This window comes from Alosa sapidissima, chromosome 16 (assembly GCF_018492685.1).
Source record: "Alosa sapidissima isolate fAloSap1 chromosome 16, fAloSap1.pri, whole genome shotgun sequence".
In the NCBI taxonomy this organism is placed as follows: domain Eukaryota; kingdom Metazoa; phylum Chordata; class Actinopteri; order Clupeiformes; family Clupeidae; genus Alosa; species Alosa sapidissima.
In genome coordinates, this window is record NC_055972.1 from 15,433,983 (window position 1) to 15,460,055 (window position 26,073).

Below are 26,073 nucleotides of genomic sequence, written 5' to 3' on the forward strand. Positions count from 1 at the left end.
TTCAGAGGGCCTTTCCGTCGAAGCTGCCCCACCGTCGTGAGTTCGCTGCCCCCAGCGTCTCTGCCAACCATCCGTCGTCCAGGAACCTCTCCCTCGGCTCTGCTCACACGTCGCGGCTCGCAGCGGAGTCAGCGCCCAGGCCAGCGTCGTCTTCTCCGCGACCGCTTCATCAGGCCCCTCTTCCGGCAAGATCTCCTCCCATGGCAGCAGGCAGGTCCAGGCGACAGCTCCTCTCCTCTGGCGGCAGTAACGATAGAAGGCCTCAAGCTCTTTAGCAGCCCTTACAAGGACTCTCTCTGGATCCTCTTGCGTGGGCCTCCACCCAGTGGTATGGTCTTCCATTCCCAGCTTCTCTCGCTGGGCGGAGGCCATGTTCGAATCCCACTTCAGACACCACTGTAACGATTGAAGGTTTCAGGACACCAAGCGTTGTTCAATGCAAGCTTTATTGCGAGTACGAGGGCAGGGACTCAGACACAGAACACAATACAAACAGGGCAGGTCAAGTAGACACACACACACTACACATACAGGGGAGGATGCAGCCCCCCACACAAAAAGGATCACACACGAGGGAGAACTAAAAGGGAAACATGTTACAATAAAGACGCTAACATTACACTCAAAACTAAGGAGAAACACAGACATAAACCCCAACTGTTCACCCCCGTATCCCAGCATGCCCTGCGTGGGAGAACGCTATGCAATGTCTTGTGCGCCGACGTTACAGTATATATACTTTTTTGATCCCGTGGTGGGAAATTTGGTCTCTGCTTTTAACCCAATCGGTGAATTAGTGAAACACAAACAGCACACAGTGAACACACAGTGAGGTGAAGCACACACTAATCCCGGCGCAGTGAGCTGCCTGCTACAACGGCGGCGCTCGGGGAGCAGTGAGGGGTTAGGTGCCTTGCTCAAGGGCACTTCAGCCGCGGCCCACTGGTCGGGGCTCGAACCGGCAACCCTCCGGTTACAAGTCCAGAGTGCTAACCAAGGGGCTACTGTTACCTTCTTTTTATAAGCGATAGGTATTAAAAATAAAAACAATGGCACAGAACAATGACTGTGGGACCACAGTACTGAGCAGCATTAACTGGGACTTTGCCTCCATCTTGAAATGAACGCGCTTCCTCTAAACATACATATGTCCCTTTGAGGATCAGCGTCCATCAGCATCAAGCACTCCATTTATATGGTCAGAGTGAAAAGCAATAGATCACGGACAAAATGTGCCATTAGCTGTAATGGTGAGGTGGAAAATCCATTTTGATCTACACAATTTTTGCCCTTCCTCTCGTTCGTTGTTTTCTTTGAGCGAGTTCAGTCTTTATAAAAGAGAGGGGGTGTCATTGTGTGGGGCATAGCATTTTCTCAAAAGCCAGGCTGCACATGCTGGATGAATGGGGGGAGATGACTCTTTTTCATTCTAGGTGGGCTGAAACGGCAGCACAGAGACAAGCATCAACAAAAACACGTGGCTATCAAAGGACTCCTCTTCCTCATCCTATTCAAATCCTTTAAAAGACATGTGCATTTAGCACAGGGTCATAAGGATTTGAAATTACTCCTGGGGAATTACCTTATGATGGAACATCAGTGATACTGTCCAAACCAGATCATAGTAAAAGACTACAAAATGCATGGACAGAGAAGCAAGTAGAAGATGAGTGCAGTTCTTTCAAAAAATGGAAAATGGAGACAGACGATAATGGCTGAACAAATAGTTTAGTACTTATCAATGACCAACATTTAGAAAATCTAAAATGACTTTTACTTATTCATTTGGTGTGCAATGGTGTGTAAAAGTCTTTCCTGGGCCTTTATAGGCTTGAAGAAATATTTTAAATGATATATTTAATTTCAATTACAGAGCTTAATTTGTTTACCCTTTTCAATGTCCTGTCTTATTCTGTTCCTCTAGAGCAGGGGGGTGTCAAACTCATATTAGTGGGCCGCATTTGTTGGAATGAGACCTGGTGGTGGGCCATCATTGTTATTTGTTATTTGACGTTATTATACGGCTCTTCCCAATGCTTATAGAACGCTCCATTGACTTGAATGGGATTTCCCAACGTTCTACGGTAAAATAAATTCATGTAATTACCGCTGCAAACATATAATTACCGCTGTCAATGGCAACGGGTTTTGTGCTGCTGATCATATCACTCCGCAAGTACTATTCCGGTCACTTCTTCCATTGGAACTTCATTCAAAAGTGAAAGCAGACGGTTGATCAGCTGAGTTCTAAAGAATGTTTGATTCAAGTTCAGCGTGTTGCAACTATTTGTTTCTCAGCAAAAGCCACGACGAAACGGTAACAAATAAGTGTAAAGAGACATATCATGGAGTTTATTTTTTTGTTTTGGCAGGTAGCCGTATAATAAGCGGGATAATGTATAGAACGCCGGTCATTATGGGAAAATAAGTCCCTTCAGGGCGAAACAAGACCCCTCCGCTGGCGCGTCGGGGTCTGGTTCGCCCTGTCGGGACTTATTTTCCCCATAATGACCAGCGTTCTATACATTATCCCTTACATATCACTTATGAGCAGACAAGTACAAATAATGTACTGCTGTCTGCTTTTTCTCTCTTGAAATGCCCTACTTCCATGTTAGTTTTTCTGCTTCTTCCTTCCTGAGGATGGTTTGTAGTGCTAGGTTATCAATTTGTTTATTACACATTGTTGAAGACAACTGGATGTGATCTTTTTTTCAAATTTTCCCTTCCTACCTAAAACATCTGGGGGGCCGTATGAAACCTGCTGGCGGGCCTGATCTGGCCCCCGGGCCTTATGTTTGACACCCCTGCTCTAGAGCTTTTACTTATTGGTCTCTTCCTTGACCTAATTGGCTTTTTTCATGCCGGTTGTTCACATATCTGAAGACTTAATGTGAACAAATGTGACTTTTTGGGAGAGAAATAAACAACCAGGTCTATGGAAACAAACCCCAAAACTCCTAAAACGTTAATGTTAATTGCTTGAGTCCCTAAATTACTTAGCTCAATCTTCTTTAATCACTTAATAGGCCTACTATTTAGTCTCAACATGAAGAGAGAACCAACCATTTTAAGAATAAAAATATAAGAAAATAAAGAAAAATCAGAAAATAAGTCTTTTTATAAGAAATAAGTCTTTTTTAATCCTTTATCAAACTTTATGTGAATGTCTGTGTGAACAGTAAAGAAAAATGTCTCTTGTAGCTTGAACTCTTGAAAAGTCCTTTTCTGGTTGTATGCCAGGTGCATTTATTAAATGGACAGCTTTTTTCTCTGAGAAAAGTGCTTTACATTTCACACCCCACATCTACAAACCAATGTCAGAGGCCATTTGGAGCAGTTTAGGGTTGCGTATTTTGCTGAAGGACAATTCAACATACAGCCAGGAGGAGACTCTAACCGGCAACCCTCTAACTCCCAGATGGATGCCCTACAGACTGAGGCACTGCGGCTCTGTGTTCTGTGTTTATGCTCCTCCTTTTTAACTCTTCCTCTCTGAATCAGCCTCTCACTTTGCCCAAGAATAGATCGTATCGTGGAGTCCTATTTGCATGGACTCCATATGTTATAACTTGTGATGTGATAGAGATAGATAGATACTTTATTGATCCCCAGGGGAAATTCAAGGTATGGTGCTTCCAATGGTATTTTCACTATCTAAGCAGCCAGCGGACATAGTACCTGTGCAGTGAGAGAGATGTAATGTCTTAAGAGACAATATATACAGGCACCTATGGGTTTAGCCTCCTTGCTAGCATGTCTGCCTCTCGATCCAAGATACAGGCAAGCTGGAGACAGGGGCTACTAGCCTCTTGCCTTAGGCTGAATCAAGACCATGGACATATTCTTTACCAACCCCACTCTCACTCATACCGTATTGCTTAATTATTATACGGCTCTTCACAATGCAAGTAGAATGCTCCATTGACTTGAATGGGATTTCCGAAAGTTCTAGCGGTCATTATTTCTTGGGAAAGGACCTCTGAAAACAAGAATGACCGCTGTCAATGGCAATGGAGTTTGCGCTTGGAACTTCATTCAAAAGTGAAAGCAGACGGTTGATCAGCTGAGTTCTAAAGAATGTTTGATTGAAGTTCAGCGTGTGTTGCAAACTATTTGTTTCTCAGCAAAAGCCACGACGAAACGGTAACAAATAAGTGTAAAGAGACATATCGTGGAGTTTATTTTTTCGTTTTGGCAAGTAGCCGTATAATAAGCGGGATAATGTATAGAACGCCGGTCATTATGGGAAAATAAGTCCCTTCAGGGCGAAACAAGACCCCTCCGCTGGCGCGTCGGGGTCTGGTTTGCCCTGTCGGGACTTATTTTCCCCATAATGACCGGCGTTCTAGACATTATCCCTTACATAAACCACTAATAAAATCAATATATAAAAGCCTACCGTTACTGATATAATTTGTACAGTGTTGCTATCTGAATAATAGAGGCTTGAACAAAGCTATTTCTTTATTGTTTTTTTTGGCACTTTGGGATTAGAAGCTTTTGTCCAGAGCGATGAGGCTGAAATGCAGTGTGCAAAGAGTGAGAGTTGTCCTTTAAAATCAAGCCAGCTAGCTATCTGCTCTGCTTTGGCTGTCTAGAGTGGATGTGAGAAAAACAAACACTTTTTGAAGATTTAAGGGTTATTATGAATTTAAGTGGCAGCCCATCAACCAAAGACTGCAATCAGGCAAACAAAGGAAGGCTCAGAACAGAAACAACATGAAGCATTCAAGTAGCTTGTTAACAAGCTGCTCCTAACCAAGGTAGAAGAACAGTATGGACTAATACATAATGGAATAAAAGCAGGAATCTTACGGGTCTGCTCATGACCCTGGTTTCATCTCCTGTAATGATCACCCTTGTAAAGGAGTGCCCCATGATAATGGGTCGGTATCATGCACTGCCAGGGCCTAGCGATCAAAGCGAAGATAACAAACAAGGCTATTAAGCAATAGCAGGTGCAGCTCATGCGGGGCATGTGAATAAGCACAGGCTGTATGGCAGTGCGCGCTAATTAGGCCCTGCTTCACACAAAAGTCAGCACTGGGCCCCACGGGGTTTCAGCTAGCAGCTATGAGCCACACACGTACACACACGTACACAAACACACACACACACACACACACACACACACACACACACACACACACACACACACACACACACACACACACACACACACACACACACACGGACATAAGCATGTGTGGACATTCTCTGGCATGAATACATGGGCAGGAACAGACAAGTACAAAAAAGGCACACACAGAAGTGTACACAAATACACAGACATACAGAGAGAGAGAGAGAGAGAGAGACAGAGAAACACAGAGAGAAATACAGCCTACTGAAACATACACACACACACACACACAAATACAAAATAGACAGACAGACAGACAGGCACACACAAACACACACACACACATACACATACTATTTCCAAATAATTAGGGTTAATTGTGCTATCACTGATTACTAAAGGACAAAAAAAATATATTCCCGGTTGGTTGACTTCATCAGTGTAATCATGCACTTCAATGGGAGCAGTCTGGAGAGTGTGAACTAGTGCCAGCACTACATGTATTCCTAGAATAGCTCAAGCTCAATGCTTCACATTTTTTGGTACATTTAGTTCAACCGTCTTTTACTATGATTGTTATAGTTACCATTCAAAGACCATTGATATTGAACAGTGATTAAACTTTGTTTTACCAAATCTACTTTATAGGTGTCAAGTCAAGTTTTAGCATATTTCAAAAGTTTCAAACTGGCAGCACATAGACTACACTGTACTGTAGACTGCTGTATTATGGAAAGTCTGTTTGGCCTTGATGTGAACACCCAAAAGAAGCCAGCAAAATCAGGCTTCCATGGGCCAAAGCTTTTGACTAAAACATGATTGCAAAAGGCATGGTGAGCTTGCCTAATGTCAGTACAATTATCTTATGAATGTTTGGAAAGTGTGTGCAACACAGTGATTTCCTAACACTTCTGGCAGCTCCAGTTGCACTTCTGAATGGCCTTCAGAAATGCTTAGACTTCTGATTGAATTGCAGGAGTTACATGGTGATGCTATTAGCATCAAGCTGAAAGGCCTGAGTCTCAAGTGACGGTTTGTTGTTTGAAGATCCCTCTGGTGAGTAAAACTAATTGGAAGTTAAAGAAGTGGCCATTTGGACCCTTAAGCTGGTTTAAATGGTAAGGATTGCAGAATATTAATGTTCCTTAAACAAGTGGGGATGACAGAAGATGAAAGTTTCACATGGACAAAAACATATGAGAGAAAGAGAGAGAGACTGGGGAGACCAGGCAGTGTAGGAGGTGTTGAGTATCCTGGGGGATCCGAGGCATCCACCAATGGAGGGAACCTCAAGATGGAAGGTGTGGGGTGGGTGGTGGTGGTGGTCTGTGTGTGTGTGTGTGTGTGTGTGTGTGGGGGGGGGGGGGGGGCTCCACACACACACACACACACACACACACACACACACACACACACACACACACACACACACACACACACACACACACACAGAGACCCTCCACAGAGAAGGGCTGCTCCTGAGGTAACCAGGGTGATAGAGGAGAGGCCGAACCCACACAGCAGCACCTGCTGAAGGTTGAGACGAGTGCATTAAGACTGCTGAGGGGTGGCTATACTGTGGGTGAGATACTGTGAGAGCTCTATGGTACTGTACGTGTACAGTCACAAGACGAGGGGTTGACACAGGTCCTAAGCAGCTGTACGTGGGAGAAGAAGCTGTACGGGGGAGAACCAAAGAGGCTAGCTGTGAGTGAGGAGAGGGTATGATGAGGCCTTTCGTAACAAAACATATGTTATGTTGTTTGTTTTAATCTTCTGATGCAACATGAATATATCTTTAAAAACAAAACTAATGTTAAAACTAATTGAAAACTAATTGAAAGTGGATTTTAGAATAGAACAGTAACAACAAGATGATGTATACCCAAAGATCCTTCATCACTGCTTTGCTTCAACCCTCTCTGGTATATCCCTTTCACACACCACATTCTTCAACTGTGATTCCACATTCTATAGAAAAAATAAATAATAACATGAGGTGCTGTGTGCCCAATGCATTTAGCTTTCAATATTCTATCAAACTTGTAAAGCTTTCATATCATAATTCATAATTACCAGTCAGTGTCCATCTGGGAGAAATAAATATGATGTGATAATATATTAATGAAACTTTCCTAAAAATGCTCTTTGATTGCAAATTCCAAGCAAGACCAAATAAACTCCATAGGCAGAGCTCTCCAGAGTCAGCACCAGCATTAGTCTATCGAACCAGATAATTTCATGGATTACACCAAGGTCAGATCCAGAATTAAATTTTGTTGCGATGCTTGGTAAAACGAATTCATGGCAGATTCACTTGAGAAATGAAGATAACAGCTGTTTAAATAAAGCCTATAAAACCTACATGTTTTGTGTGTGTTTAATTAGTAACAGCAGTCTGAAAATATTAACTGTGAGCTATATTTATGTATTTCCTGCATAAAAAACAACAAAAATCTCTGTGGTGTTATAATACGGTGATTGTTATCTTCCCTTTGTGTTTAATCAAGTGTCAGCTATAATTACAAGCTCCAGCCAGCCATTTCAGGGCTGCACAGAAGTACATATTTTACACTGAAAGTTAGTAGGTCAGCAGATAAAACATGGACAAAAACATAGGTCATTCCAATTTGATACAGTTTCCTGGGTAACAGCACACACAATGATGTTTTTAAAACAAAGTCCTGGAGGAGCCCATAGAGTTGATTGACAGCCATCACTCACCCTACTTCCATGAAATGAAAGAAACCAGACGTTTCCGAGTTGAAATCAATAAAAAGTTGAAAACAGTTTTCTAGTTGTGAGGAAAACAGTTTTCTGGTTGTGAGGTAGGAAGATCTTAAGAGGGCCTACTAGACCTGCATGCTTCACTGAAAGCTGTTCAAAATATCACGTGATTTGGAAAGCGCATTTATTCCTTTGATAGATAGAAGGACTCAATGTGTCAGAACTCTAGTTTCAAAGAGGAAGGCAAGAAAATGCATCTTTGCCCTTGAGAATCAGCAGCAGAATAACTGGCTCCTGCAGGATGGAAGTTGCTATCATTAAGCATCTCCTAATAGCATAGGTTCGCCTGAATGTGCTATGGGGCACCATTGACCTGCTTTGAGCTTTTCTGATAAATTAATGGAGCAAGATAAAAATTGGCTGTTGGTAAGGCAATATTTGATAATTATCGTGAACTGCTTCTAAAGCTTAAAAAGAATGAAGTGAACCGAATGACTGAGGTGGAAGTGCGTGTTCAGTAGCTTAAATCCATTCTATCCAGTGCAGCTCTATGATCAGGATGTGAAAACATTAGAAACAGCAAAATTACTTTCTGGTGCACTAACGGCCAAAACAATTTTGTTTAAGTGCCATTTCACAGGTGATGGGGGACAGCCTTGGGTTCAAAGATTTTGTGAAAATCCAGATCTTCATTTTTCAATTTTTAATCTTACTTTAAAGCAGGCATAGAAAGAAAAAACTTTTTTACCTTAGCTTTGTTAAATAGGAGAGTTTGGTGCATGGCCACAAAGCATACTTTGAACCGGAAAACATGGCTGTCATCTTTAAGTCTTTAATTTAATGATGTTAAAGGTGTAAAATGTGGTGAATACCTGGATGTTGTCACACCTATACACGCTGTACAAGTTGAGGACTGAAGAATACACCAAAGCCTCAGCGAGAACAAAAGTGCCAAAGCAAATGCCATGGCGGCAGCGGGAGAGAGTGGATGAATTAATGACGTACGGGAGATTGATGCAGGACACATGACAGCTTTCTGCCCATTCGTCACTACACTCCTGAACCTCCGCATTGGAATGCCATAAAGAAACATGAGGCACTCACCCTGTTTCATTATTCAGCATTCACTCTTCCCAGCCAATCAGTTGGGATAAAAAGTATTTTCGTCTCTCTCATTCCCTCACACAACTTATGCCAGCCCAGCATGACCATGTTTTTCTCAGAGTAGACTTCATGTGCATTCTCAGTGGGTGCAATTGTTAAGGGTTTATAATTTATCTACAGCCTGTGAAACCATGAAGGTCCCTCTGCAGGTTATAGTGACATAAGTAGTGTTAATAGCATTGATTATGTGGTGTGTAAAGTAGTCTGACTGCTGTTTCATAAACAATTGTGGGCTTTCTTTCTCTGGCCCTATGTGGCGCTACTTGACATTTTCGCTGATAAATCTGACTCTCTTCACTTCTACTGTTTGTCCAACATCCATGTAATGAAATCAAACACAACCCCGAGCCAAGCACTCTGCTGCAGCGCAGTGCCGAGCAGAATAAATTAGATCACCTGGCAGATAACATTTACAGAGGTGAGAGCAAACCTACTCCACACCAAGGTGGGCCACCTCCACTTTGGAGTCTGTAGTGTGGTGACAATATGCCGACACCATACACAAATGACAGGCCAGCACAACATGTTCTACCTCAACAATGTTTTTTATTCCTCTTACTACGATTTCTGTAGGCCTAATTGCTGGTATTTCTGGTCGTTTGTACTCAGGACTAAAACAATCAGTTCTTATTCCCTGCCTCACTGTAATATCAGAGCTTCCATGAGCCTGCTGTGTATCTCAGTGTGTGTGTGTGTGAAGATACAAAAGACTCAAAAAGGAAACAAAACACAGATTTAGAAAAGCCAGAAGCTAATTGTCATTCATGTAGACTGCTTGTCTAACTTCTGCATTTGTGGACTGCTTGTCTAACTTCTGCATTTGTCTCCCTTGATTTGAAACTAAGGAACGGAAATTCATGTAGCTGTAATCATCATCTGTAAACTGCAATCATCATCTTGTTTCTTTTTAAATTACCCATTATTCTAACAGCTACACATTTTTGAGAAAGCTTTTACACATCAATTTCTGGTGTCTGAAATTTTGAATTCATAAGTGGGGCGTTGAATGCTCTTTGCCCAAGAAAAGTTATAAACATATTATGTCCAGAAAATGAAACAGCTACTGTAGTAATCAAATGTTGTTCCTATGAAAGAACTAAACACAAAGAGAACTGGATGAAAGATATATGAGAATCGGCAATGTAAGGGCAATCTTGCCGATGCTAATAGCGAGAAAATATCTTGTTTATCTCCAAAATATTGCTGTTGATTTATTTTCTCACAGAATGAAAGCCATGAAAAATAAGAAAAACATTAAGGTACTCAGACATTAGACCATTTTTTGTGAAACTCATAATGACCTCATTTCTAATAATGGACAAAGACGTTTGGCAAATTTACACATCAATTTCTGGTGTCTGAAATTTTGAATTCATAAGTGGGGCGTTGAATGATCTTTGCCCAAGAAAAGTTATCAACATATTATGTCCAGAAAATGAAACAGCTACTGTAGTAATCAAATGTTGTTCCTATGAAAGAACTAAACACAAAGAGAACTGGATGAAAGATATGTGAGAATCGGCAATGTAAGGGCAATCTTGCCGATGCTAATAGCGAGAAAATATCTTGTTTATCTCCAAAATATTGCTGTTGATCTATTTTCTCACAGAATGAAAGCCATGAAAAATAAGAAAAACATTAAGACACTCAGACATTAGACCATTTTTTGTGAAACTCATAATGACCTCATTTCTAATAATGGACAAAGACGTTTGGCAAGCGGCTATCAGCGCTTCAAAAAACGATTTAAATTAAATGTAACAGAAGACATAAGACACAAAGCCCTCAAGCTGAATTTCTAGGACTTGACGTTACAACTAATCTGAACTCTGTAAAAAGCTTTATCCAAATTGCCCTCCAGTGTGAAATGAGACCTCAAAGTACACTCAACCAGACCACAGTGACTTTGTGCTTCCTCTGGCATTTAAACACGTGACGGGCATCACCCTCTGAAGTTAACAAACAACAGCAAAGAGAAGTGTGCCACTGGGAGGATTTACTGTGCCACTGGGAGGATTTACTGTGACAGCCTTGATTGTTTAAATCTCCTCACTAGGCCATCTTCGATATTCACCATGTTCTCCCAGACTGCACTGATCCCCTTGTACTAATTTAAGTACTGCAAAGATACTGTAGATCTGACATGTGTTTCATTTTGTTCAACCTGCCAAGGTGCAAAAGCAGAAGCATGCACTGTAGATAGATAGATAGATAGATAGATAGATAGATAGATAGATAGATAGATACTTTATTGATCCCCAAGGGGTATGTATATAATTGTAGAGTCACAGATGTGATGCAGGGATCTGTGAAGGTGAGAGGATGAGAAATCGGGAGCAGAGCTGTTGTCTGGTTGGGGCTCCAGAATGGCCCAGATTAGAATACTTCAAGTGGAGTTTCAGAAATAGGACTGTGGGAGTGTTTTGGGGGGTGGGAAGCAGGGGATCAGGGGAGAGAGCTGGACAACACTTACCTCACGGCATTGTCCATGCGCGAGACGGTGAGGTAGGCGGCCAGGTTGGCGGTGTAAGACGAGCAGACGATGAGTGTGAAGAGCCACCAGCTACCCATCACAATCCTCAGAGCCACCGAACCCATAATGGAATCCCCACCTACCAGGAATGGGGGGAGGGGACCAAAAACAGATCAGCACTTCCTCCACAACATCCACTCCTTATGTCCCAGTCCCATAACCCTCTATGCTTGGCCATTTTGTCTCCCTTATTCATCCGAGTGGTTCAGTGTCTAACATTCCTTTCAGGCATCATTACTTTCTCCTACAGCTTGATTTTGGCACACTCCTCTATCCTGACCTCCAGCATTCCTAGTATCCACTCATCTACAATTCCCCAAACAACACACACACACACACGCACACACACGCACACACACACACACACACACACACACACACACCACACACACACACAGAGACACACACAGTCTCTCTGCAGCCGTCTATTTATTTTAACTTTGTTTGCCCATTCACTGTGGCCTTTCTCATCATCTTATCTCGCTGGCTTTTCAGCTCAGATTTGGGTCTTGAGACTGAGACACATAAGCTTTTTTGAAAATGTCAATATAGGATTTCTCCTTTGTGGATAAAGTCACAGAAATGTCATCTGAGAGAGGGAGAGAGAGAGAGGGGGGGGGGGGGGGTGGATATCAAGGAATGGAATAGCATGGAACATTATAAGAGCCATTGTCGTGACTGAAGCTTTATGTCTGGCCACTCTGGGACGCCTCGTAAGCCTACAGTACAGTGACGGAGAAGCTGTGACTCAGCATGGCAATATGACGACAGAGGTCAGGCGTGGACCCATCGACAGGACGTGTATGGGAGGGCAGCTATATGGCTGCACAATAGGTGGGCAATTACCACAAGAACTCAATTTCATATGTTTTTTTTCCAAACAACCCTAACAGTCCAATACCCAAATTAATGTGAGAAGTTGTTTTCTCTCTCTCCCTTTTTAAAAAAACAAAAACAAACATGTACTTTCATTTGACTGCAAAGTCAAACTGTTTGCATCAGGTTCCAAATTGCAATGCCTATGCCATGCCCTTGAGTGAAACAAGAGCAAAGTGGAATAATAGTAAAAAAAAAACACCCCAAAGCCTTAAAAAAGAAGAAAGGTTTGTAAGAGCAAGTGATGGCAGCCTCCCTAAACGATAACCACTTGGCGTTTCAAAAGCAAGACGGGCCCAGAGCCAGACTTTGATAGATCCAGCTGCGAGGGTTCGGTGACACTGCTGAAGTAGTCATTTATCCAAATCTCACATGCCTGGATCAGACCCAGCAGACCTCATATTCCTCCAATGAAAGGCACCTTTGGAGAACTGAAGTCTGCAGAATGTCGTCACGGTGCAAGATTTAAAAAAAAAAAAAAGAGCCTTGTGTTTGGACCTGAATAGCTATGCAAATCGAGGGTGTTCCTGCCGATGGTAATATTTGATGAACAGCTTGCTCATTTGTATTTATTGACATTGACTTTTATGTCCGCCACTGTCAAAACTGACATTTTCTTTCCTCGTATTGCCTAAATCTCCAGAGAACGGCAGGGTTATATTCCCTTTTCTCTCCTCCTCACCATTGGCAGCCCTGGAATTCAGACCGTAGTTTCTGAAATGCCCTCAGCTTACAATCATTCCCTATTGTACAAGCTGCCAATATTTTCTGGCCTTGGAGGAGAATTCAGACAACAATTTAGAAGGCAACCTTGTGTTTTTGTCCAAAGTACCTTATTGTGGACATACAAGACAAGAGAAGCCCATCGGTGAACTCACCCAGGGGAGAGCTGCCAATTTCATTCCTGGAGATGCTCGGCACAGATGGCCAATGTGACACGGTGAAGACCCAACCCGCAGGGACGGGGTGAACATCCCTGGTATTTGCTTTTAATTTGATGCTTGATATTTTCTCAAATGACTCATTTCATAAGAGGTCTCGACTTGAATGTATATACTTTGCCACTCCACACATGGAGGTATGTTAAAGCTTTAGGGAAAATTTGACCTTGTCAGAGGTGACGTCACACTGTTTACATTCGATGGACAATAAAATCAGCATATTCGCCCTGTTTTCTAAAAGCATTGCACCATTCCTTCTGCTTCTAGACAAGCCTAATAAAGCTTTCAGTCTGAAAATAATCAATGGGAATTGCTTGTGTCTTGCTAAATGCCGGTCAGGCCGATGGACCCTGTAAAAACGTCCCCCTTACCTTGCTGCATGAAGGCTCCGTAGACAATCCAGACGGCACTCTGAAGTGAAGTGGTGACCGACGGGGGCGGGTGGGGACCGGGGAGGGTCTGCGCACGGACGGACTGAATGCGGCGCAGCAGGAAAATCATGACTCCCACCACAGGGATGGCCGCCGCGATGCAGGCCCACACAGCGAGGTCGAAGGGCGCCAGCAGTGAGAAGATGTTGATGTTCTCCTGAGACTTCCTCATTAGGATGCCAACAGAGTAGTCCAGGTAGCGCTTGCTGAAATCAATCACGCCCTCTCGCTCCGGCGTGATCGTAATGGCTGAGATGGCCACGTCTGCCTTCTGTGATGTATATAAAAAACAAAATAAACACTACAGCATTTTCTTTGACGGTGGATGACCCAATCACCTTTATTTCGGTGGAGTGGTAAGTTGTTTGGTTGATTAATTTATAGTATATTCAAGATAATTAAATCTAAAATCTCATTTTATGCTGTTTATGTTGCATTCTGAGGCACAATTGTACAATTTGGAGGGAAATATAATTATGTATTTTTTACACTGAAAAAAAGTGTGTGTGGGGGGGGGGGAATCCCTCAGAGGACCACCTCACCAAATTTACAGTGCACATAAAAATCCATGGGCAACAAGAACTACAACAGTCTAACATGCTCATTCTAGAACAACTTGCCTTTCCAATGAGTTCTCCAATCATGCCATTCCAGGAACCGTTGGGGAGAAGGGAGCCATATTTGCCATCTTCTACCTGATAGATATCATACTTGAAGCCTAAAATCCTAGAAAGTGCATCTAGCACATCAATGGAAAAGCCTTTGTAACGTTTGGTTTGTCCTAGAATATTTTCTGCCACCATCACAAATGGTTCCTCCTGAAATAAAAAGAAGGGGGAAAAAAACAGAACAATCAAATGGCATTAGGCAACTCAATAAAAAATCCTTTAAAAGGCCTTAATAAATCTTTAATTCATTTTTTCTTAGTGAGAGAAAAACAAGCATTAAATATACAAAACAAAACAGCACCAGATGAGTCTACTGCGTCCTTGAAATGGCTTATAGTGCAAGACAGAAGCTACCCGAGCCTGGCCTACCATATTGATCGCATAGATAGAGGGCGTGTGTCTTTCTAGTGTTAGTCTCTATCAACAGCACCACCATCACGGTGGCTAAAAACTAGACGACAGGACCAGAAGTTAATCTGAATCCAGGCTTTCTGCAGAGACCACTGACCTGAAACACTGTGCTCACAGAGGCGCGTGATGCTTCATCAGTCAGAAATTACCTCTCTAAATTTCACTCAGGGACATTACGGGAAGAAAGTGTCAGGGCAGTAGTGGACAGGACAAAGTGCTACTGAAATTAGCTCTGACTCGAACATCCCTCTCCTCAAAAAGGAGGGACCTCGAAAAAGGGCTCATACTTAACATCTGGGAATAAAATTGACCACACCTAAAACAAGCCAGGTTTACTCAGATAGGAAAACCTTAACATCTGGGAATAAAATTGACCACACCTAAAACAAGCCAGGTTTACTCAGATAGGAAAACCAAAAAAAAAAAAAAAAAACATACGAAAAAAACTATTTTATCAACATATTCAGTAAATATATTACATATTCAGTACAGTAAATGTACAAACTACAGACAATGTATTACCGCCAAATAATTGGGATGTGGGTGATGGTTTAGAGTACTGCAGAATGAGAACTGTTTGACGCCATTCCAGGAGAGTTGGAATGTGGTGCGCTGTTCTAAGTATCTGTATCAGCTGACCTACCAGGAGAGTGACCACTTTTAGCGTGACACCATGCATGCTGCTTTCCACCCGGTTCTCCTTCAGGCTTCCATTCAGACCCCGGCTTGAGTCCCACGTAGCCAACTAAAAGTGACAGAGAGAAAGAAAGCACACAAAAATGTATAATATCATTCATGCAATATCATGGAAGTCTTTACACATACTGTATTTGTGCAGACCATGGCATAGACTGTATGAAATAGGTGCAGACACACCACCACTGCCACCGACACCAATCATTTTGTATATGCAGTTAAGAGTTTGAAGGAAACCCCAGTAGGCCTACACCCAATGTGTGGTTCGATTGCACTGGTGTGAATGTAGCAGTCATACCCTGGTGACACCCCATGTGAGGGCTTCTAATGCCACTCTCTGCATAGTTTGACTGACTGTGAGATAAATCTGACCCTGGTGGAAAATGTGAACTAGACGGACACACAATGTATTATGTGTTGCATGTGAGTATGTTTTTCACAGGAATGTTGCAAGATTAATTCCAATTCTTCTTAGTTCATACAGTAGGTGTACAGTAGACTGTAGGCTGTGAAATTGGTAGAGATTACGGATTCAAACAAACAAACAAACAAACACAAAAATAAGTAGGCTACATTTCCATTAGGGCACAGCACTTCACTGAGTCTCCTAAAATGTCCTTTCCGTAAAGGGTAGATAATTATAGAGGTATGAAAAATAGATGGGTGGCCATTTTGGCATTCAAAGGTTGGCTCACCAAGGAATGCATGACTCTGAATAGGTAAATGTATCAACTACACGTTTGTTTGGACAATTTGGACAAGGTGAACTGACCACCAGGGGGTAAAATGCCTTTAAGAGCTTCTTCTGTCAGGCAGCAAAAGATGACCCAACTGTCTAAGAAATCAAACAGACTAAACAGAAAACAATCTAAAACAGACCGCTTAAAAATAAACACCACACAAATGCAATACCTTGTGGCCACCGGGGGAATACAAATGTCTCTGACCATTCCATTTAATACGCTGACAAAACAGTGACAAATCTGTTTACCTTCATGGTCATGTGACATCTTGCATTATTAAAAATACTGCAAGTCAAAACAATATTAACACACACACACACACACACACACACACAATCTGGCAAATAAAGCAACTGCATACATTTTCTCTTTCAGTCAATGAGCAGGAAAGAGAAAGGAAGGAACAGAGGGAGAGAGAGAGACAGAGAGAGAGTATTGTCTATGCAGTGAGAATGATGATTTAACACAATTATCCCTAAATTCATCAGCGGTGGGAATTACTAATCAATTACCATCCAGTAGACACACACAGCTGATGAACGTGGCAAACCCATTTGGGGTTGCTGCAACTGACAGACTCACCAGTGCTTTGGAAAGCAGCTCACGCAAAACATCCGGTCACCAAGGCAACAGGAGTGGGCACCGTCAGGTAGAGAATCAACCAGTTCTCCCCTAACTTGCCTCTCCACCCACCCAAACGCTGCTGCACAGAGAAGGGCTAACAAGCATTGCACAGTCCTATCGGTCAATCACAACACACAAACAGCAATTCACCCTGTCCCACGTTCCCATTCACCCAAGTGACGGACAAGCTGATTTATACTGTAGTTATTCTGTCAGCTTGTCTATGTCTGCTTGAACATGATTTGCCTAGTGTCATACCCAGACATTATACTTGTAAAACTGTGATTTTCTTGATCATAAACATTCATGTATTCCATCTACTTTCCATTAGTGTTTCCACAACCAATGAAAGCAACCGTGGTGTGTATTCTGGCCACATCTGCCCTGAAGGAAACATGGCATTGAATTTTAATTGCTGTTTTGAAGGTACTGACGGGGTTTAGCTCTGTCCTACTTTTTCCTACTGTCTGGGCCTGCAGCTAAAAATGGTAACTTGATTTTTAAGTGTCCATTTGAATTGCATTTATTATGACTTGGTACTTGTTGTCTAGCAGATACCAGTGAGAATTGAGTGTGCATAATGCAATTCAGTGAGACAGTTAGAATCATATATGCCTTTCAGCGTGACTTATTTTTGTGGAAAACATGTGCTGGACTGGGCGGCGGTCATATTTTGTACCGCTCTGCGGTACATCTAGTTTAAAATACATTCATTTGCCATTTTCAACAAACCTCTCTTTCAACAAAGGGCTTCTTACTCAGATTGCCATAGGCAAAATATCTGCACAAAAAAAACTCTCACCCGCTTAAAATTCCATGACACATTCCCTCAAGCCAAAAGCACCGCGGATAACTACTATATATAAAATAGGACACCTACTGTTGCTTGAGCCCAGATTAGCAATAACATCTCATCCCAAAGATCTATGAACGATTATAGATAATGCACCTGGCAGTTCAGCGATCCATCTGTCATAACTTTCGCACCTCCAAACTCACTTATCCTGCAGTATCTCTGTCTTGACAAATGCATTAGTGTGCTAGGGAAACAGTCTGTCAGGCTAGGCGGTAAGGTTTTAACCCCGAGTCACTTGCACTCATATCAGCGCTGGGTTTGACCCCAGAGTCCTCCGGCTCTGACAGGATGACAGAGTCTTTAGCACCTGGCTAGGTGACGTGTTCCATTAGTGTACTGTGCTGCGCTGACTCCGTCCAGAGGCATAAAAACTCTTCGTATTTTCTTTCCACACCACCAGCACTCCCCAACAGCCCCCCCCCCCCCCCCCCCCCCCGCTCCAATCCGCCCTCCAAAGAAAACCTGACGCAGGCACTCAGGCTGGCTGGAACCCCCCAAAAAGCCTGTCAGCGCTTACTTTTGTCCCCTTTCTCTTGCCATTGCTTATTAAATTCTTAATCGGCTGGAGAAAGACGGGACACTCTGACGGATGTGGACAGGGAGCGGGTGCGGCAGGGGAGTGACAATACAGGAGCAGTGCCCAGAGGGCCAAGGTGCTCGACAGGGCTTTCTCCTCAGAGCTGTGCGTCTGGCTGTGTGGGGCCACTGACACGTCACTCCCCGAGGACAGAGATAGCCTTTGCTGGGAAGACTCACTGTTCTATATACAGTAAAAAACAAAGATGCTTTTTTGTTCATATATTAGAGAAAAATTACATTAACTTTTTCTTCTACAGGTCTGGCTTTGCTACCATTCTACACTCTGAAGTATCCACCATCAGTTGGATAAGACAGTACATCAGGCATCCTTTGTAACTGATTCTTCCCTGTATGGAAGAAGACGCCAAATCATATACAAAGTATCAACCATTCAAAAAAAGAAGATAAGCTTCAATTGGTTGAGATGTGTGCTACAGGAAAAAAAAGCCTTTGTGCAGCTAAACCTGATTTAAAGGCTTTGGGTTCTGAATCGGCAGGATCTGTGTTAAAAGCGAAAATATCTTTGGCAGGGTCTATGAAGATCCTAAGATGCCTCAAAGGGAAGCATGCAGAAGTTCGGTATACATACTGTACAGGGACCATGTAATGATCCCGTAGGGACACCCTCCTGCATGCCCTGCTGGGGACAATGATAGAGAGCGATAGGGTAGGAGGTGGAAAAACGCAGCATGCAGTCAATCAAATACGGAATACCATGCAGGAGAAAAGAAAGAGGCAATAAAACAGTGTGCTGGAGGGAGATGGAGAAGATGTACAGATGAATACTGCATTGGCAATATGATTTAAATTTAAATACCATTTCATTTAGCTGTAAAAAAAAAAAACCTACAACCATAAGTGCTATACAGTGCTGTATATTTATGCTGATGTAGATAGCACAGCTTCTTCAATGTTTCCAGGCTTTTACAGATGCCAGCAGCCATTTCCACCACCAATTAAATGTGAAATTAAACACACAGGGGTGTGATGAGTTTGATAGGATAATGGTAGTGAAAACTAACAAACCTGAAGGGTTATACACCAATCTAAAATGTATATATTTTGTGATGTAAGAAGTTTTCTTTATTGTAGCATATTTTTGTGTATCTTTGCAATTTCCTGTTCTAATACACCACCCTTTATCACATCTACAGTATAGAGTTATCTATATATATATATATATGTGATGCATAAGCTAGATTTTCCATCTTGAGTGGAATAAGTAGCAGTTCTGGATAAATGTAAGATAATAAACTAAATAATAATAATGTAAACTCACAATATCTATTTTGTCCATTTTGACTGAATACCTAATACCTGCCATGTAGCCACAGCTCTCTAGATTTACACTTCATTTTGATAAAAAGCCAACCCTTTGCCAAGTTTTCATCCCAAGATGAAGAAGTGTACTTTTTTCATTTCCATACCCCAGGCAGGTTTTCATCAACTCAAAGAGCCTCATTCCAGCTCAGAGAATCAAGTGTGGGCCTTGTGTGTCTGTGTGTGTGTGTGTGTGTGTGTGTGCATGTGTGTGTCAGATGGACATAGTGGAAGAGAGAGAGAGATAGAGAGATCAGAAACAAAGATTTATACAAGGCAGAACCATAGAAAGCGAAATCTGGATCTATGGGTTATTTTAAGATATATTTAAGAAGTACATTTCAGCTGGGGCATTGTTATGTACTGTGTGGGCTGGCTGATGGCTTTATAAAATATAGAGAGTGCAGAACCTTGTGAATTGAACAGGGTTTTAGGACGCTTTCAAGAGGGGAAATGTGAGGAGGAGACAGTATCCATAGGTACTTTTGTGTGTGTGTGTGTGTGTGTGTGTGTGTGTGTGTGTGAGAGAGAGAGAGAGAGAGAGAGAGAGAGAGATCAGTATATGTAGCCTTCACTATAAATTGTTTTATTCTGAAGTATTTTCAATGAACTGTCATGGAGAATCCAGCAGATACAATTGTGATCAGATTGTGTTCAGAATCATACCTGTTGCTCTCTATTGAGTTGCTCAACGCATGCTACGTGAAACTGCACGACTTGACAATCCATCTCAACACCCATTCTTCTCTGTACAATAGCTCACAGACTCTTCATTCTACACATGGAAAATCCTACTTCTAAAACAATAACTAAGATAAACTCATGATAATGGATGCAAACTAGCATCATATTCAGTACTTACAAGCTGTATGTTGTGGAATACAAATTCATTTCTGATAAGAGTTCTCCCCTACTTGAGACCTATCCAAGGCCACAGAATGTTATGCATTGACTAAAATGCCACATACAGACAGATTGTCTTAACATTCACAACAGTGTGGAGAGATCTTTGTCTATGGCAAAGACTAGTAGCAAGCTACTTCTTTAAGAAACACTAATCTTTAATTGTGATGTCTAATATTGGCCCCTATTTTGCACCCTGGGGTGGAACTCGTTTTCCCCCCCAGCGCAAAGTTTATTTTCTGATTTTGCATGTCTATTTTTTAAACAATGCGCCCAGGGGTGTGGTAATTAACAACCTAGGGAGTGGCCTAGCACATTGTCTAAAAATCGTGATCATACACTACCTAAAACACATTATGCCACTGACCAGCAAGACAAACCTGGTCAGAAGTCAGTGGCGAGTTGTTTATATGTTATTTTAAGAGTGCATTGTCAACAGTCATATTGGCAGGTGCACAACGCACGCACCATCCCTCTATCATCCATGAACGCTCACCAGCGCACGTCCATGCAAAACATTAAAAAGTATACGATTACAATGGGAAACATAATTAGAATAAAGATATTACGAAATACATCTCACAATGAGTAGTAGTTATACACCATCATTTGCAAATTGGTAATGACGGTTAAAAGTGATCAGGGGAGAGGCGAGAGACACATATGGCTGAAGACGCACTGTCACAAGATAAGCAACTCCTCTGCAGGAAAAACGTTGTTTTATTCAGTCATTTCAACAATATTATGGTAAGTGTTGTTTTCCATGGTAACCCATTGTCAGTCAATAATGAAAGTAACTTACTGTGTATAACTGTTTTGTCTTTGACTGACACCACAGTGAAGTTAGTTTCACTTTGCCAATGAGTTCAAATAATAGATGAGTGCAAATGCGTGAAGGTTATACTATGCTAGGTTTTAGTAAAGCATGGTTAGTGGAATGACTGTTCCATAAGGTCTCGCAAGCAGACTCCTTCAAATGCGCCGCTGACTGTCAAAATACCGATGCATTCTTTGCACTGTTAAAGGGAATGTCATTCTCAATGGTTTAGATGATGTTACACCCCAAATACACCCATGACGGATTAAGAAACCTAGGAACGCCTTATTGCGCCATCCGCCCGACGTTTGATAACAAAAACACTCCCAATGTGGACTGGACATCCTACTAAATTTGAATAAGCTTTTGACTAGTGACCATGCACTTTAGACTCTCATAATAGGGCCCTTAGTGTCTAAATTATATCTTTAATGCTTTGGGATTCATGACTGTGCAGCCAGGCCATCATATTTGATTCTGGTTGCAGACAGAACAGTTGTCACATAAGAATTAAAAAATCATAAGATCTCTAGATTAATTTAGACTAATCTTCTATGCAGTGGTATGCTGGGGAGGAAGCACAAAGAAGAAGGATGCGGGGCGAATTGACAGGCTGGTAAGGAAAGCTGGCTCTGTAGTGGGAGCTGAACTGGAGTGCATCACTTCAATATCTGACAAAAGGACCAACATCTTGCAACAAACTGATCAACATCTTGGACAATGAGTGTCACCCACTCCACAGCACTATTGTTAAGCAGAAGAGCCTGATCAGCTGGAGACTTCGCTCACTGCCTTGCACAACAGACAGATTGAGGAAGTCATTTGTCCCCAGGGCCATTGAACTGTTTAATGCTTCACTTAAGGGAAGAGGAGAGATAGACTTCTCTGTAGTCTGTCTGCCTCTTCACCCCCTCCATGTTTGGATACTGTCTGTCCACTAGCCACTTTTTACCACTGTCTTTCTGCCTCACTGTTTGCGTGCTATATTAGCACATTAGCACATACATGTATGCATAACCCCTCCCTCCATGCCACAGCCGAACTGTGGCCACACTTATACCTCTTCTTAAAATAGTTATATATATAGATATATAGATATATAGACTTTATTCTTGCACTGTTGCACTGTTGGACTTACTCATTTGGACTATCACCATGACCACTATCACCATTGCACTATCACCGTGACACTCACTTACACAGAGCATCTTACCTTACCTTACTATGCACAGAGAATCACAGGCTCAGTCCCTGCCTCAGTCATTGCAAGCGCCTCTTGATTGATTAATCACCACTATGTGGATACTGTTTTTAGAACTGATTTAGATTAAGTGTTAGATTAAGTTAGTATAATTTGTATTTTAGTATATTTAGTATATTCTTTATCTTCTACTGTCCTTATTGCTTAGATATTATACACTTTTAATTCTGTTTTCTGCTGTTAGTGAATGTGTGTGTGTTGTCTGTATGCTACTGAGACCTTGAATTTCCCCTGGGGATCAATAAAGTATGTATGTATGTATGTATGCATGCATGTATGTATGTATGTATGTATGCATGTATGTATGTATGTATGTATGTATGTATCTATCTATCTATCTATCTATCTATCTAAGGAATTAACAATTAAGAAATGCTGGCAGAGAATAGGAGATTATACAGGGACTTCACAAACATTTGCTGTACATAATTAAGATGATCATATGCTATACAAAGCAATGCTTAATTCAAGTACCTTTTGAAATATTAAAATGATGTCATGCACTTTCAAACAAACAAACAAAACTGTTATCCAGGGTAATTAGTGCCTTTATTTGCTTAAAGTACTGACTGCTGGCAGAGAGAAAATGCATATTTTCAATGGAAATGTTTGAAATGGAAAATATTTGGGCAGCTTTTTTCCCCTTCTGTGAGTGTACTGAAGTGATGAAAGCTTGATGCAGGTGCTTTTTTTTCAGACTTTTTTTCAGACTTTTGCCATTTCCATAATTGCATCAAAGCAAATGACTGAAATTGCAGCAGAGGAGAAATACATAAGCGAGCTCCGATGCTGACTCAGAATTCGGAGACTCGTTTAATAGATTGAGACGTCACACCGTGACAGTATTTCTTACACCTCCCGTCCCAGAAGAAGAAGGAAGACCATGACAAGCCTTACACATATGATACCTGCATTCCTGTTGCTCAAGGTGAGGAGGGACTTCTGTCCAGGAGGTATAAAAAGCAAACTCTCCTTCCTTCAGCTGTGGTGTTGTGTCCAATAGACAACAGATAGTTACACTTTATAATAGCAGACCACAGTATAAATAGCAAAGTAGCTATTACCTGATAGTTTGTTAATGACTGTTAATAATGCTAATATAGCTTATTGGTATTACTAAATGGTCTACTTTTAGTCATTTGAAATGCATTATTTGTAATGAATGACACCTTAATATATCAAGAATGAATACATTGATGAACACATACACTCAACAGCTAGAGTAGCCAGGCAGCTACAGAGCCACTCGGTGACATCGACAAACAGAGATCTACATACATGTATGTGAAAAATCACTTGAGTTTTCCTTTAATTGCAACTAAGGTTGCTGTGCATATAAATGGTTTGTATGCAAGCTTCTAATTGAAAAATAATGACAAATAGAGACTATATTTAGTACGACAATGGAAATTATCAACAGTCACCAACAAACTATCTGGTAATGGTTACTCTGTTATTTAGTGTGCCCTCTTATTATAAAGTGATACCAAAAGCCATTGACAAATCCAAAGGAAGCAGAGGAAATACATTATGAAAGGGATGATTCAATGTATTAGTTAAAAAATGCTCTTTACATTCTGATGCTTACATGCTAAGCTTGTGTGTGTATCAGGAAATGGTTGCCAATACATGTGACAAGCTTTAAAAGGGAGAATTTTCAAAAGGACTGCAATTTTTCTATTAAAAATCTAATCTAAGGCTGTCCATTGAGATGAACTGTACACTCAAAAAGAATCACATTCTGTTATATGGCATGTGACATACCGGTATTATCTAATACGATACATTATCAACAAAGAGTCTTAGCTACGTGTACAGATATACAGTACAGCATTAGTGTTTATGTTCTATCATTGTGAGTGATAAAGATAGATAGCTAAAGAGAGAGAAAAAGAGAGAGAGAGATAGACAGAGATAGATAATATATTCCAATACATCAACAATGGATCTGTCTGTTTCAGTATGCCTTTAAGAGCTGTTACATTTAACCATTATGGTCATGGAGTCCCATTAAATCCCCTTATAAAGGTTAGCAGAAAAAACAAATTAATATTATTGATTGAGTAGTACTGAGGATTAAGGCAATTATCCCTCTGCTCTAAATACTAACTATTTATGACATGCAGGCATCAGTATCTGAATCCGCTCCAGATCTCTTCTTCACACAGGATCACTAGTCATGTTCCCGGCTGACATTGAGCAATACACTTTACAGCAAAAAGGGTTGTTTTGTCCCCATATAACACACAACCTGTAATGGTTTTGCATGCAAATAGGATAATCAGCTTCCTGGTCATAATGTATGAGCTTGTCCTAATGTTGGGATGAAGGCGTGGATGAAAGGTTTATGGATATGGCACTCAGATATGGCGGTCCACGCTCACACTCATTCAATCCTGTCTGCACCACCCGTGTGTCGCCTTACTTATCAGAATGTATCAGCATGTAAAATGATGAGATAAGCCTCCTGCCACTCTGGGCAGGAGGGTGCGAGGTACTAATACTAATGCAGAGTTACACACACACAAACACACACACACACACACACATACGTATACAGATTTGTAAGGGTAAAACACACACACACACACACACACCACACACACACACACACACACACACACACACACACACACACACACAAATAAACATCTGTATAAGCCTGAACATCAGAGTGTGTGTCCAGAAAAGTTAGATATTGAAAGTATACAACTGGAAAAAAAAAAAAAAACACCCTCTCCAGTCAGTTGCACTCAACACTTGGGCACAACTAACATTAGGACATACAAGAGCATTCATCTGCATTCGCAAGTCAGCGGTGAGGCTGGCATCACCTCCAAACAAGGGATTGTGTCATTATATGTACGTGCACGTGAATCATTAACACAAAATTACTGGACAAAAAATCCGTAAGAAAAAACAACTCTTAGCTTTGGTCATAAAAGCTAAGAGTGACTCTTAGCTAATAGTCATAATAAAGTGGATAAAGCAGAATAAACCAGACAAAGCTTTCATCATAGGCTACAATTTCATTTTCACCATATATAATATTTGAACCCATTATGCCAGTTATATTCTCAAACCACTACAGTGTCTTCACACTATACACTATGATAACACTGTTAGTATAGTCTCGCTGGCACTACATGGTGCATCAGGAGACTCCAGTCACTCACTCGCACCACGTGCAGGAGCTGAGAGTGTGTGAATAAGTTGAGTTGATAGACAGATTAATACACATTTAATACACAGCCCTCACACAATTATTGGATGGGCTTTTCACAGCCTTGCCGTTTCCACAGATAACTGATATTGTTTTTTTGTTTTGATGTAAGAACACTAATTGGTTGCTATCGGGGTGTAAAGAGGATTTCAGGAAATATCGCAAAAAGATATTTCAGAAATGATCTCCTATCCTACCTGTAAACCAAATGTCA

At 41.5% G+C, this 26,073-nt stretch overlaps 1 protein-coding gene across 5 annotated transcripts in view; it reads right to left on the reverse strand.

The window, feature by feature from the left end:
- Positions 1-26,073, reverse strand: part of grid1a (glutamate receptor, ionotropic, delta 1a) — a 251,123-nt gene that overhangs the window by 10,813 nt on the left and 214,237 nt on the right. For all 5 annotated transcript variants that reach the window (XM_042066357.1, XM_042066355.1, XM_042066356.1 and 2 more), the window contains exons 9-12: positions 15,481-15,582; positions 14,379-14,576; positions 13,699-14,029; positions 11,451-11,589 (exon numbers count right to left, since the gene is read on the reverse strand). In XM_042066357.1, the coding sequence (XP_041922291.1) occupies positions 11,451-11,589; positions 13,699-14,029; positions 14,379-14,576; positions 15,481-15,582 (770 nt within the window). The remainder of the gene's footprint in view (positions 1-11,450; positions 11,590-13,698; positions 14,030-14,378; positions 14,577-15,480; positions 15,583-26,073) is intronic.